The 14,523-nt window shown below is 38.2% G+C and overlaps 1 protein-coding gene across 1 annotated transcript in view; it reads right to left on the bottom strand.

Annotated features, from left to right (window-relative positions):
- Positions 1-384: 384 nt before the first annotated feature.
- Positions 385-14,523, bottom strand: part of LOC139733950 (uncharacterized) — a 74,587-nt gene continuing 60,448 nt past the window's right edge. The window contains exons 4-9 of the mRNA XM_071644766.1: positions 9,833-9,970; positions 8,784-8,976; positions 7,670-7,761; positions 6,100-6,228; positions 2,758-2,807; positions 385-568 (exon numbers count right to left, since the gene is read on the bottom strand). Coding sequence (XP_071500867.1) covers positions 385-568; positions 2,758-2,807; positions 6,100-6,228; positions 7,670-7,761; positions 8,784-8,976; positions 9,833-9,970 — 786 coding nt within the window. The remainder of the gene's footprint in view (positions 569-2,757; positions 2,808-6,099; positions 6,229-7,669; positions 7,762-8,783; positions 8,977-9,832; positions 9,971-14,523) is intronic.

Genomic DNA, 14,523 nt, shown 5'->3' with positions numbered 1-14,523 from the left:
ATCTTTCAGCTACTTACTGGAATATTTCGTGACTGGCTGATAATTAAGCCTGTTTCACACTGCTGTTGGTTTTGGGGGCTTCTACTGTATATTGCTCCTTTTGTTTTGTGGTTTACTTTTTCTGGACAGGAATATAAATGGAGGAGAACATATCCTCTGCTACAGAATCCATTGTCTGCTCACGGCTTACACTTTGGCATACTTTTGGTCCGGCTGCTGCTTGAAGCAGAAATTATGAGAAAGAGAAAGTAACAACATTTATGCATTGAATTGTCTTCGCTGGAATTATAAAACTATTTTTCCCTTTCTTGGCTCTTCCTCTTTTTCTTTTCTTCTTCTTTTTGGTCTTTCATGTCCCCCCACTCCTTGTGGTGGAGGTGGTTTCTATCTGGCCGACGGGTGTCTGTAGTTGGCAAAGCAGTAAGCAATCTCCTGGCAAATTTTGGTGTCGACTTCCTCCGGGAAGAGACAGACTTCGTTTTCCGTCGTGGCGAGGACCTTGAAGATCTGCTGGTAGAGACTGGTCTTGCGCCCTCGCTCTTTCTTGTCTGAACTGATGAAGATGTACCTTGGGGGTGACATGCAGAAATGAAAGACAGAATATTGCATCAGCATACAGGGTAGATAAGGCCCTTTAAAGTGCAATCTTGCTAGCCTTTATTTAATATGAATAAAGTCTTAATTTAACATAACAGAATATAACATAAGATAACACAACATAAGATACGATAACATAAACACAGCAGCAATGCCAATCGCATTGGTGTTTTTCACTTTGAGAAAACAGATATTCTCAAAACAAGTGTTGTCCTCTTATTACCAGAAATATTAGGTATGTGAGATCTTCAAGGGGGAAGATTGCTAGATTTCCTGTGAATCCTGATGAGGGACAGCAGGTATTCTGCAATCCGTTACTGCAGCTCTCGATTCATGAAAGTCCCAATTTGTGAAGTACAGTATTCATCGCATAATCGGGCATCTGATAATCGGGATCCTCGCTTAAATGATATACGCTTCCCAGAAACATTTCCAACGCACGTTATTTTCACTGGATAATCGGGCGGGGACCTCTGATAAACGGGACAATTTTTCTTCAAGCGATCTTTGATTTTGTTAATATTTTACACAAAAAATCTACCAAAATACCACAACAATATTTCAAAGATTCCGTATCAGTTGTCGTTTACAACAAACTTACAAAGCAAGCTTCGGATTGGTGTGTTTTGACCTCCGTCCATCTAGTACATGTACATGCATAGCCACGAAAGCGCCGTGTATAAGTATCCATGCCATTGCAAAGCACATGCCTTCGCGAACATTCTTCTCCCCTACATAAGCAAAGCCATGTGCTCGCTTGCAATTCGTACTCGACTCACATCCAATAAAAAACATGCCTCGCTCATACAGCCCAGGCTGTGTGTGTTGTTTAATCTCAGTCATACACTCTGAGGGCAAAGTCCATTGTTATCGCGCGCCTTCGTATCTTGTTATCTACTGTCTTTGGTTTCAACTTTCAATACAGCTGTACACTGTGATCTGTGTGTACGTCACAATCTTCCTCAGTTGTGACTGGGCAAAAGTTACGTGATTGAAATGAGGGCTATGAACAGTTACGTATTCAGTGAAATGGGGGAGAGAGTGTGAAAGATGAGAAGGGTTCAATGTATGTGCGAATACGTAACGTTTTATGAATCTAGACTATGAGCTGACATTGATTACGTGTACACGCGTGTTTGACAGAAGAATCGAACCCGGTTGCGATTACTCTACATCATTGCGAGAATGCAGGGAGAGCTGGAGGGTCGCGCCGAGGGGTAGCGTGTTGTGTATTCATGTACATGTACAGTACGTCAGTATGCATGTGTGTGTGTGTGTGTGTGTGTGTGTGCACTACATGTACATGTCGTATGCCGTTAGTGTATGGTGAGTACTCATCGCGAAATCGGGCACCTCGCTTAAAGGGGCCGTGTTTGCTACTCCCAACCTGTCCCGATTATGCGATGAATACTGTATTATGGTATTAGCACCTTTATGATATATATTTTAAGGCAGAATACAGAGTTTGTTCTCCACATGACAGCATTTGTCATCGCCTCAGTGAATGTTCAGTTCAGGGCAATGAGGCATAAAACATTTAGATGTGCTTTGGGTGCATGCTGCATGGACAAACATCTTTCCTGCCCTAATGAATGAACTCCCTGGCTGTGAAAGAATCTGCCCCTCTACAAAGGAACACACTAGTACTCTAATCAATCTACACCCTCCTTTAACCAAAGATGAAGCAAGCGACACGAGCCTTATTTCTGCTTAATGGAAAAGAAGCACATGTTACTACATCTGTGCTATATGTTCCTTCACTCTCTCAGTAGGATGAGTGCACAGACTAGTTATCAAAGTAGCATCTGTACATCTTTGTCACAGTGGCTTTATGTTTCTCACTGGGTGACTGATTTTTGGGAAATTGACAGCACCCCAAAATACTGCTTCATGTATCATACATTGTAGGCACAAGAAATAATCATCTCACAAATTAGAAATAGGCAACTTTTCTGCTTAAATGAGATAATAAGTCAATTCTTATTCCATTGTCTCAATTTGCAAAATATCATGTTTGCACGACCCAAATGGCATGGTATACAGAATGTTACACTTGTCCAATGTCAAGACAGCATTAATACAGAATCATACAATGTGTCACTTGCTTCCTTTGTGCCATCATAAGGTAATATCTATTCTGCTGTGTTGAATGATAGTTACCTGTCTAGGTATGTGTCCTCCACTTCTAAGAACTTGGTCTCTCTACGCTTCTGTCAGGTAGGAAATGCAAGTACATGTAGGTGTTAAAAACATAGACATTCAACTTTCCCTTCAATGCAATGCAAATGCACAAAAAATTAATATCATTATTGTACATCCTGAAATTCTCAAACTATGATTGGTATCAAACTTCTCACGTGACTGAACATAATCTCGCCATGAATAAAAGTGGATGTGGCGTGATGTAAACCTCAAGATATTGACTGCCACACCAAGATTTTGATGTCATTGTTTGGCAATAACGGGGTCGTTAGCTTTCAGTGTCCCGACAAAGTGAATCGCAAACACGATGATGCTGAGCAGCGGCAAAGCAAGCGCCTGCTCTGCAACAGCACTCATTTTCATTTGTACATGCACCATGCATGAAGTGTGTGCGGCAGCTAAGCTGCAGACGGCTGGTTGGCCACTAATTACCCACTGCATTAAAAAAAGTCTTTTTTTTTATAGTAGGCCTACACATTATCATTATCATTTTTTTAATGTACATTTCATGATGTAGGATATGAATCAAAACATGATATATTCGCGGCATGAATTTTTCGCAAATTGGAGCCGACGGCCTTTTTTGCAGCATGAAATATTCGCGAACTGCCACTGGCATTCATTGCATATAGTGTAGACAAGAACTTTCGCGTGCATTTTAATTTTGCGAATCTTGGCTCTCGCGAAATTCGCGAAATTAGTATGCACGCGAAAATTCCTCGTTTTACAGTATACCATGCACTCTTTTCCAGGTACCAGCTAAAATTATGGATTCTTTGGTGAGTGCATGATTTGATTATTATTATGACAGGGAGATTTCCCCTAAACATACATGTAGCTTCAGTGAATGGAGAAGGCCTATATGTGACCATCCATGATAAAATCAACTAAAAGTTGCACATCCCAATTTTACATGAGGACTCAAGAAAGGTGAAACGGGTCGACCTGGTCAATCTTACAAACAAGTTTTTTATATTTTCTGAAAGAGCAATTCTTCTACACTATCCAAAGTTTGGGATCATTAAAAAAGGGAAATTGTGTTTTAAGCAGTTTTTCCAGAACACTTTTGTTTGTAGTATGGCGTGCTTTTTTAATGTCTAAAAGGTCCCCTTTTATTTCTCAAAAAACCTTTTCACTTTATTAACTAATAACTTCACTTCACTCTTTACAAATAATTTTTGAAAAGATGATGCTACTGTTGGGGAACAGATTTTCCTGGCTTAATTGTTTTTGTAGGAGACAACTGAGTTTGCAGTGCCCCTGAAAATTCCTTTAGTTGTTTTGAATATTACATTGTAGCATTGACAAATAGTGAGGCAAGGGAGCAATAAAGTCTGAAGAATGGGGTGTGGCAAGCTGCTGATTCCCCTGAGTTGTTATAATGTTTGAATTAGGTGAAACCCCCTTTTTGTTCAGGTGGCATACATTATGAGTGCAACTGAGTATATGGCAGGTAATTAGACACATAATTCAGTAGTACTTTTTTTGTTGTTGATTGGCATGTATTGTGATTGCAACCTGGTATATAGTAGGTACTGTAATTAGACACATAATTCACAAGTACTTTTTGTGGGTTGGCATGCACTGTGATGGCAACCTAGTACATGGTAGATAATGAAACCTTTTACTCAGTAGTTTTTGTTCCCCCAATGGAGTCCTGTAGTTGAAATCCTGCAACAGTCTCAAAGTATATAGAGAATTCTTTTGAATGTGTTTCAACAAGTGTGAATATGTGGGGTGTGGCCAATTCAATACAGATGATTTTGTAGGTTTAGAAATATGAATGATTGTGAATATGTGTGGGTAGGCCAATTTCAATAGAGATCACTCCTGTTGAAAGACCACTGTAGGGATGAGGAGTGAAATAATTTCATCAAGTGAGTCAATTTTAGGGTTCTACAAGTGGCATATTGGCTAGTCCCATGGGCTGAGAGGGAAGATTAAAGTCATTCCCAAAGACCCCGAGTGTGGATGCAGATTCAACTTCACTCATCTTCGATGTGACCAAGTAGCAAGTCATCGGGTATGCAGAATGACTTTTTGTGAATTTAAGATAGATTTTGTTGTACTGCAGCAGTTCTTCATAATACTTTGGTTTTATGTTTTAATACTGCAGGTATAAATTTTGCATGAGAGCATGTATGCATACAGTACTTTGTTGAGATTGAGCAAAGAGGGCTTGCTGTTTTGAGGTGTACAGTTGTAGCCAATAAATTTTCTGTTGTTTGCTTTTAAAGTTCGTACTAGTCATGGATACAATGTGCTAAGTAAGCATGCTCAATTTGAGCTTAATCTGATAATCCCTTCTTTGCTGTTGCTAGGAAGTTGTACATCCTGTATTTGTCCCATTCGTTGCAAAGAACACAGCTTGGTATTAAGATTAAGCTGTTGAACAGACCCCTAAGTTCATCAGAGCCTCTTTTCTTTGTTTCACAGTGTTTGTTTTCTCTATAATATTAAGATAGGTTCAAAGAATCCATTTGACTTGAGTTATACATCACTATCAAAAACTTAAAGTCTGCTCTTTCAGAATCTGCCTTTAACAAAAAGTTCATGTCTGGTGACTTTTTGCTGGTTTTGCAGGGTCACATACACTGTATGCAGGTCAGAAGTTTGGATGAAAAAAGAACCGTAGAGGCTGAGTCATCGAACTCGGACTTTGAATACAAAAGTTATGATCCTACGCTTTCCCACATGTTTACAAATCAGTGACTCAATTTCCACGAACTTTTGAACTTTGCCGATTGATCTTCTTGGTGACGATCAGGGAATGAAAAGCCACAGAATCAAAGAAACTAACATTAAGCACTCAAAACCTTACATTTAAATCTAAACCTGAAAATGTACTTAGATTCTAAATCTGGATAAATTGACAGTTATATTATGTATCAGTGCTAGTAATATCTTATTGCACATCCAAGCGGGATATCAATTTTTATTCTATTTTGTCATACATGTACATGTATTTGGTGTATCTTTTATAGAAAATGTGAAAAAATAAGTGAAATTAAAATTTCAAACTGGAAATATTGCTATAAACACCATTTATATTCACAACTGCTTTGCAAGACTTCACCAGGGCCTCGTTTCATAAAAAGTTGACATGATAGCAACTCTTGCTGGAACAACAATTGTCATGGGAACAACAAGAATCCAGCTTCCTGATTGGCTGTTGCTATTGGAAGTTGCCATTCCAGCAAGAGTTGCTATCCTAACATCTTTTATTATGAAATGGGACCCAGAACACACTCAGTCTATCAGTACCCACTGAGTATCAAACCCCAGTCTCTAGATATCTACCTCGTATTTGGTGTCTCCCACTTGGACCTTGTCCTTGGCGATGGGCGTGTCTGATAGGTCCACACAGAAGGACTCAGCCGTGGGCGCTGCCTTGTCTATGTGTTTGCTCAGCTCATGTAGGACTGCACTCTATAGAGCAGAAGTAAATATTGGCATGTGATGATTACTATAGGTGATTTCAGCTCCATATACTGAGTGTACTACACAATGCTCTTGTTTAAATACCGGAGTTGTTGTTGTTGTTGTTTTCTTTTTTAAATCCTTTATGTGCCATGGTGTAAACCCCCTGATGCCACTTTATTCTAGGACCATAACGCTTGAGCACTTTTGGGAAACACTGCAGCTTTCTTACATTATACAAATGATGCACAGGACAGAGTGGATCGGTGAGAATTGGATGTGCGAGTTTAACTTTGGAACTGTTTTTTACAAACCCACGAGTGCAGCGAGTGGGTTTTAGACTGTTCCAAAGTTAAACTAGAGCATCCAATTCTCACTGATCAACGAAATAGGCCTGCGCATCATTTGTTATAAAATGGGCCCATAAATTCATGAAATACAACCTTTTTCCCCATCATGCGTCCGTTACACCTACAACACTATACAAGATTTGAGCCATGCGTTTGAATGCATGACTCAGTGTGGATCAGTAAAAATCAATGCATGACAATTGACCAATCAGATTGCAGAGATTCTAAAGCCCATTTTATAATTTTTCTCTATTTGTGTCCTGTGTCCAGATCAGCAAATCGGTAAACACTATGATAACTCTCTGTGAAAAAAAGAGATGGTACATTCACATCTACCCAAGATCATAATTTAATATCTGTACTGTCATTATGATATACATTCATGTTGTGAAAAACTAAAATGCCAATATGTGATCTGACACAAATACCAATCTGAATAGAAATGTTGATGCTTGTAAATGCTGTACAGCAAAGTTTTAGAGAAAATTGCAAGCTTTGCTGTGATGTAAATTTTGCTGCAAAACAGTAAGCATGGCACTTTCAATGTACTGTGGCTTTTATTGATCAGTTTGTGAGTGATTGTACAGTTGAGCAAAGTATACAAAGTTGACAAGCTGCTGATTGAGTCAAAGTGAACTTGCCACACATAGAGTTAACCATTTTTTCCCCATTTGAACCTTCTGAAATCACTGCAACTTTGTTTGATGAGGTGTCCTTTATCACTATATAATTTTGTTTTTCGTTATGCTGAAGTACTTCACTTACCATTTTTAGGGCATTTTGAAAAAATGGTACATCTATATATATAAATATTTTTTGAACACAATTCAATTGTAAGACACATTCTGACCTTATTTTTATTTTCTTATCAGTATGCGTAACTGCAAACATGTCTGTGTACAATTTACCAATCATTCTTATAAAAATTACTAATGGTGGGTTGTTGTGCATAGAGGAACAAGGCATATTTATCATAGAAAGTTACTAATGTGCAGGATTTTATGCAGTCAAAAGCAGTAGTCACACATGCTGAAATTACTGCTAATTACTACTACAAGTTGGCAGCTGTACGAGATGTCATTGAGTTCTGTGGCACTCACCACGGACATGTCAGGCTTGGGTAAGATGCTCTTGAGGTGTATAAGTTCCATGTGGTATCGCTGTAGATCTATTGCTGAGTAGTCATAGTTATCTGTGATGAGGAAGAGGTCAAAGGTCAAAGACAGGGGTCGAGGGTGAGAGCAAGTGCACAGTCAAGAAACAGAATATGTCAGATTATTTAAAGTAGGAACCACTCATAAAAGAAATTTTGTATCTCTGAGCCTGAAATTGAATCCGTTAGCGATCCCTTATGAAAAGGAACCCTGATTTCACATTTTCCAAGAATGCTCAGAGACACAATATGAAAAACTGCAAAGTAATTAAAGAGTATCTTGATTAGTTTTTGATTCACAGTAGCCACAGCACACTGCTAGCTAGCAGCCAGAAAGGAGCTGAAAAAGGGAAGACGGAATCATTAAAACGTCCAACAGTTTGTCACAAAATTACTGTTCAAGCCTAGCCACCAAATACTGAACAAATTACTTTTGATTTGTGCTACCCAATGCCCCTTTTTCCCCTCCCTCACCACTGACCAGCAGGCTGACCAGCAGGCTGACCAGCAGGCTGACCCTGGTATGATATAACCATCCCTGTAACAACACTGACAACAAAAGATGAGTTGTCATCATCAATCCTGGACAAAATGAATCTTTGTTTGTAGACACTTTATAACATAGTACACAAGTACAATGAATCAAGACTGTGTGCCAGGTGAAAGATGAGATGCTCTATTTAATCTGTTGGTCACCTTGTTGAACAGAGCATCCTGTCTCTCTCTCTTTTTTTGGTTTCATGCCAAATATTGTTCAACTGCACACATGATGACCATGCATTCACTAGTTTTTATCATATTCCACAGTTTGGATACTAATGTATGTGTGATTTGATCAAATGCTGGCATATAATAAGAAACTGCAAAACTGTTGGTTTAATGAAGAACCTCTGGGAGTTCACATGGTTGGTATTAAAACGTGTTTGTGTACTAGCTATTCACCTTCATGTTCGATGGGGAAAGTTAGCTTTTATGCTTGATGTGCTCTGAGCAAGTGACTACCGTAATTTGGCCATGAGAATCTTGTAAACACTGTCTGGAGGCTAATATTACATGCTCACCGAAAGCAAAGAGGACAACTGTGTTGACTGTCTTATTGGGTAGGAACTCCAAGTCGTGTCCAAAGAAGTCGCAGACTCGGTGCCAGATGAGGTCACCGACGCCACAGGATACATCCACCGTGACCAACCGGTGCTCGTTGCGGAAGTAATTCAGCCACGCCTTGACGCTGTTCTGGTATAGCAGATTTCTCCTCTGTTTATGACCAGAAAAGATGGAAATAATCAGCATTAATCACTAATCATAAACAGCATCATACATAGACTGCTTTGATTTATCTGACTACACCATCACAAATATGATAAGCTGAGTAGAAACAATTACTTTGACAATATTTTCCGTAAAAATGCCAATGATTTTGTGGTTTATATCATATGACTTAATTTTCATTATCAACTGTTTTGAAAAAGAAAAAAAGAAGCTACTGCTTTCTTCTCTGCTCAATCTTATATTTTAACCTGACTTTGGAACATTTCAAAGGAGGGCTGACTGTTGTAAAATATTCAAGTCATAGCTGATATCTCAGTCCCACTGGGATATCAACGCCATACCATCTCAAGATTGGTCAATATTTCAAGATGATTATTTCTAGGACCTTTAAAGGGAGCGTATAGTTTTGGATGAGACCTAATTTTAGGTTTCCAATTTTTTTTTTGGTGAGATAATGAGAAACCTCTCATGAAATAAGAAAGAGCATGTAATTCAAAGAGGGATTCAACGTTTGTTTGATGAAAATCGGTGTTAAGATGGCTGAGATATCCAAATCAGAGCATTCAAAAGGTGGGACCCACCGTTATTACGATCACTTTTTTTACTTTGTTTTTGGATGTCTCAGCGATCCAAAGCCGATTTTCATCTAATAAACTTTGAATTCCTCTTAAAATGATATGCTCTGTACTATTTCATAAGTGGTTTCTAAGTATCTCGCAAAAAGTTAAAAGCCCAATTCTCATCTCCATCAATACTATACAATCCCTTTAAAAATACACCATGGTCTTGCTTGCATGTAGAGCCAATAGTCTCTGCTCAAGGCCAAGGCACCATTTCTCACCGCTAGTCTTGACGAGTCAGCCTCATCACTCTGGCCCCCTTCTTTCATCTTGTCAGGATGCTTAGCACCGTGAGCTTTGGCCTCCTCAAGGATCTTGTTCTCAGTTATTGCCAGATTTAGGGCAAAGTATGACGGGTACTGAAAAAGAAAGAAAGAAAGAAAGAGAAGCATATGATGATACAACTCTCTCCCTGTAAAATACTAAATAATGCATTGCCAAAAGGCAACTCGAACCAGGGCTAGTGAAGGGGACTGTTAATCAATCATTATCTATGTATAGGATATTTTCAAAATTATTTGTAATGATAATAATGAAAACATAGAAAGAAATTATTTACACTGGACTCCTGTTAAACGAAGTCCTCAGGACTGGCAGTTATCTTTCGTTATATTGAAATTTTGTTATAACCCAACAAATAAACAATAAAAATACGTAGAGCGGATAATGTTGCAGCTTGAATTTTTCATATCGTTGTAACTGGAATTAAAATCAATTTGTATACAAAATTTGGCGTAATTATTCTTATTTGGGAGAGACAGTAAGCCAAATAAACTCAAACAACAACAACAATGGATAAAATACTCCATACATCATTCATTTCAACAGGTGGAACTTCCTAGACAGTTTGATGGGTGCTTGAGTATGCAGTCAATAACCATAGGAGTAGAATGAGGTGAAAAAGAAAGTATAATTCTCCTTGAAGTTACAATTGTAGCAATATCCCACCTGGGAGATCATTTCATACAGTGTTCGGGGGGGGGGGGGGGGGAGGGGGGTGAGGGGATTGAAGTTAAAGGAAAAACATAGTTATATACATCTGTACCTGCCGAAACTCAATATTTGCTCAAAAATATACACACACATATTTGCAAAACAAATGAGTGATATAATGCTTTGATATCACAATTTTCAGTTGGGCAATGATAAAAATACAAAATATTAGCCTAAGAGCTAAACTGATGGTATTGCAATCTGAGAATGCGATTGTGGTGGTATAATCTATCATAGACAATTGACAAATCAGGCCATAGTAATATCCATATCTTCCATGTGAGCGTGAAGAGCATGCAGCTTGTCGGGATATATGATTGCTAGGGCATGCTTAGTTAACATGTAATGTTCTACCTATCCACTACTGAACAGGGATTGAGGGCTCTTCAGGAATAAAAGTTGTGTTATGCAATTGAAATTATTTTACACTCTTAATCTCAATATCCTAAAAACAACTCATTATCCTGGTAAATTGGGTCAGCCAGACAAGTTTCTAGGTAGAGCTTTTGATACATTGCAAGTAAATTCCAAATGGTGAAAGATGAATTCTGAGCCCTTCTGAGAACTATGTTTTGGCTGTAGATCATAAATTCTGTAGAGGTGAGATTATTGCCACTTTTAAAATACACCAAACTATATGACAGACATTACCTAAATGAAGAGACAAACTCCACTTCTTGCCTTCTGTAAACACATGTACCCCACACAAAAGAAGAAACCTTCAACTAATCTTATGGGCAAAGAGAAATTGGGCTCATAGACAACAGATCAGTTGCATGGTTGTGGACATGTCAACATTACTGTATCACAGTGTTTATACTCCCTAATGCTTGGGGCACCATGTGTAGCTTTGCATGTCAATGACATTTGTGAGCTGATCCACATCGCTATTAACATTCTTCTCTTTGTAAATCTGATAAAATGCTCCTATATTCCAGGAAAAGAGGGATGTACAGCAAGTTAATTTCTTCCCCATCCTCCTTCTTAATCCTCTCAGGATTAACTGTATCCCAGCAAGCTGCTCCTGGTCATGATAGGGTTATAAAATGTTCCGCTCTCTCATCACCACTAGGAGCAATCCTGGGATGCAGATCCCCGGCATTCCGGCAGCTGGTGACGCAGAAAATAATTGCAGGGCAATTGAAAGTAAATACACAGATTTGACGGGCTGCATACAGTCCTGTGGGTTGGTGCTGGATGGGAGATCATTCCGGAATGTGGTTTGATGGAAGGGGAGTGAATTTTGAAGCTGATGATGAAAGACAGAAGACAGAGTTAAGACTGAGTGAAAGACTATTGGAAGATGATGGGACAGATTTCTATGGATGATATACTAGGAACTGAGGATCTCTGAAGGGTATTTATGTAATGTTCTCATGGGCGCATAATTCAAATGGCAGCAAATGCTGTCAAAACTACAGCTCTTTAAATCATTTCTGCAGAAGTTGATATGCAGTACGGCCATTCAGTATTTTTTTAAAAAAGAGCACACACATCATACAAACATCATTACTATTACAATCAACTTCAAATGCCACAGCCGCACTTGATGCTATATATTACTAAAATCATACTTATTCTCAGTAATTATGACTTAAATACTCAGAGCAACAAAGAATACAAAATGATTACTCTTGCTCCTGTAATCAAAATCAGATGGTATAAATATAGTTACACAATAACTTCAAAAAGGTCACATGAACAGTACTATGAAATTCATTGCTGGTTAAAGAATTTAAAGCAAATGAATCATACTCATAGGAACAGAGTTTGTATTTTTAGGAAACAAGGAGTTTTACCTAATACAAGCAAAACAGTAAAAGAGTACAACCGTTCAGCAAAAATACAAAAGTCAAATGTACTAACAACTTTTGCATGAAAGACAAATAGACAAGTCATTAAAGAAAATGGGTAAGAGAAACTATCAAACAATCTGAGCTAAAAGCCAAAAAGTTTATGAGATTGTCTTTAATCCTCTTTAAATATTTCAAATTATTGATGGATAGAGTAAATACCACATTTTAACCATGGATCAAATTAGGAGACCCTTTCAAAACAACAGATATACAAACAATAAATGTCACCTATCCCTCATTAATCAAATCCTGTTCAGTGATTGGTCTACATAGCGTCATGTGACCAAACATACCATTGCTATGATGTCGATGATGTTGAAAACAAAATGCTCTAGAAAAATTTGCTGTACTGTAATATCATTCATGGTATAGTGCACTATACCATGCTGTCAATCAATGGTTTTTTATCATTAGTATGTGTAACTGTATTGGTATCAGTAAACTGTAAAAGTGGATATTTTCGCGTGACTAATTTTTCGCGCTCGGCCGGGTAAGGAGAATTTCTCATGTTTTCAATTCATTGGGATCAAGACATCAACTACGGGAACATATAGCAAGCAAAAATATTTGCGTGCTTTTATTTTCGCGCTAGTTTCTGGTTGCATGAAATGCGTGAAAATTTCAACACCGCGAAAATTTCCACTTTCACAGTAATAGACCACTATGTAAACTGCATCCCTCACAGCGCAACGATATCATCTGTACTGTGAAATGTAAACGATCTTATTTCAACAATTTATAGCTATTTTATCAAAGATTTGTACGAGTCATACAAAAGAAATTTAGCATTCACTGTATTGCACCACCAGTGAAATTATGGGTTCATTGGTGACAGACAGAGCACAATTATCTTTGGTGTGCTGCACCCCTCAGAAAATAGTGTTATTCCTGCCACCTCGATACATCCATGATTTCAACAGAGCCTCTCAGCTAGTGCATGGTATATTTGTTTACTATCTCTCAAATTCATTGTTTATACTAGTATGCAAAACAGTGGAAGACCCAGTCCAGTAATCACTGGGAAATGAAAGATTTATTGAGGTTAAGTCCCGAGTATACTCGGGCAGGTGTCTATGGGAAATGCATGTTGTAGCAAAATTAGCCCGTCCTCATCGGGTTGAATGCAATACTATGTACACCATGACCTCTACCTGATGCCCTTTTCATACAAGATGAGTTCTTAAAAATAAGAGGAGCTTACAAATTCACGGGCAGCATTAATGAATTGAGGCTCCAGGATATCAGTTATATCACAGCTGTTCAGGAATGCTTACACACCAATGTATGAATGAGAACTGCCATCACACATTATGAGATGGAGTCCCAGGAGATCCAGACCTAGCCAAGAACTTGTCCCTGTATCATCCAAATTTGAAAACATGCCACGCCACCCTGGGAAAACAGGTAAATTGATACCGACCCCTTGTGGTCCACCCACAGCAACCATCAATAATCATCAAACAGCATTAACCAGACGCATTGTGCCATGTAGAGAAGAAGAACTAGAATACCGTAGTCAGAATGGAACTCAAGGTATATTGATGCAAAGCATGATCTTTAAAGCCACATTTCATATCAGCAGTATAAAGGAAGTGTTATTATACACCATGATATTATTTTCTATGCTGGAAACAAGACTTTCCTTGCACTTCTTTTGAGTTTGGTAGGTCACAGGACATAACACTGATACTTCACTTTTCAATCACACACATCTTTTTTTTTTCTTTTTCAATTGCATACAAATACACAGAAGACTACTTTCTCAGTGCATTTCATGATACAGATACAATGTGCGCTAGCATGGGAATCAATCATGGGAAATCTTTTGGCATGGTCACGGGAAAAATAAAGCACAAACTTTCTTATGCATACATTGTAGCAGCAGGAAAAGTGCTACACTTCCAGTAAGGATTTATTTTGTACATTAATAGCTAAGGCTTTAAATTTAAAATGGTATTAAGATGAAAGTAGCATTTATTCATACAGGTTTCAATAGCATTCTTAGCTTTACATTAAGGAACACAAATTAATATGTCCATGATAAGTAACTAGTATTTAATCAA

This window comes from Diadema antillarum, unplaced genomic scaffold (genome assembly GCF_040938485.1).
Source record: "Diadema antillarum isolate AM-2024a unplaced genomic scaffold, OU_Dant_1.0 scf00000025, whole genome shotgun sequence".
NCBI lineage: Eukaryota > Metazoa > Echinodermata > Echinoidea > Diadematoida > Diadematidae > Diadema > Diadema antillarum.
Note: the sequence above shows the minus strand (reverse complement) of the source record. Positions and strands in the feature narration are given on the sequence as shown.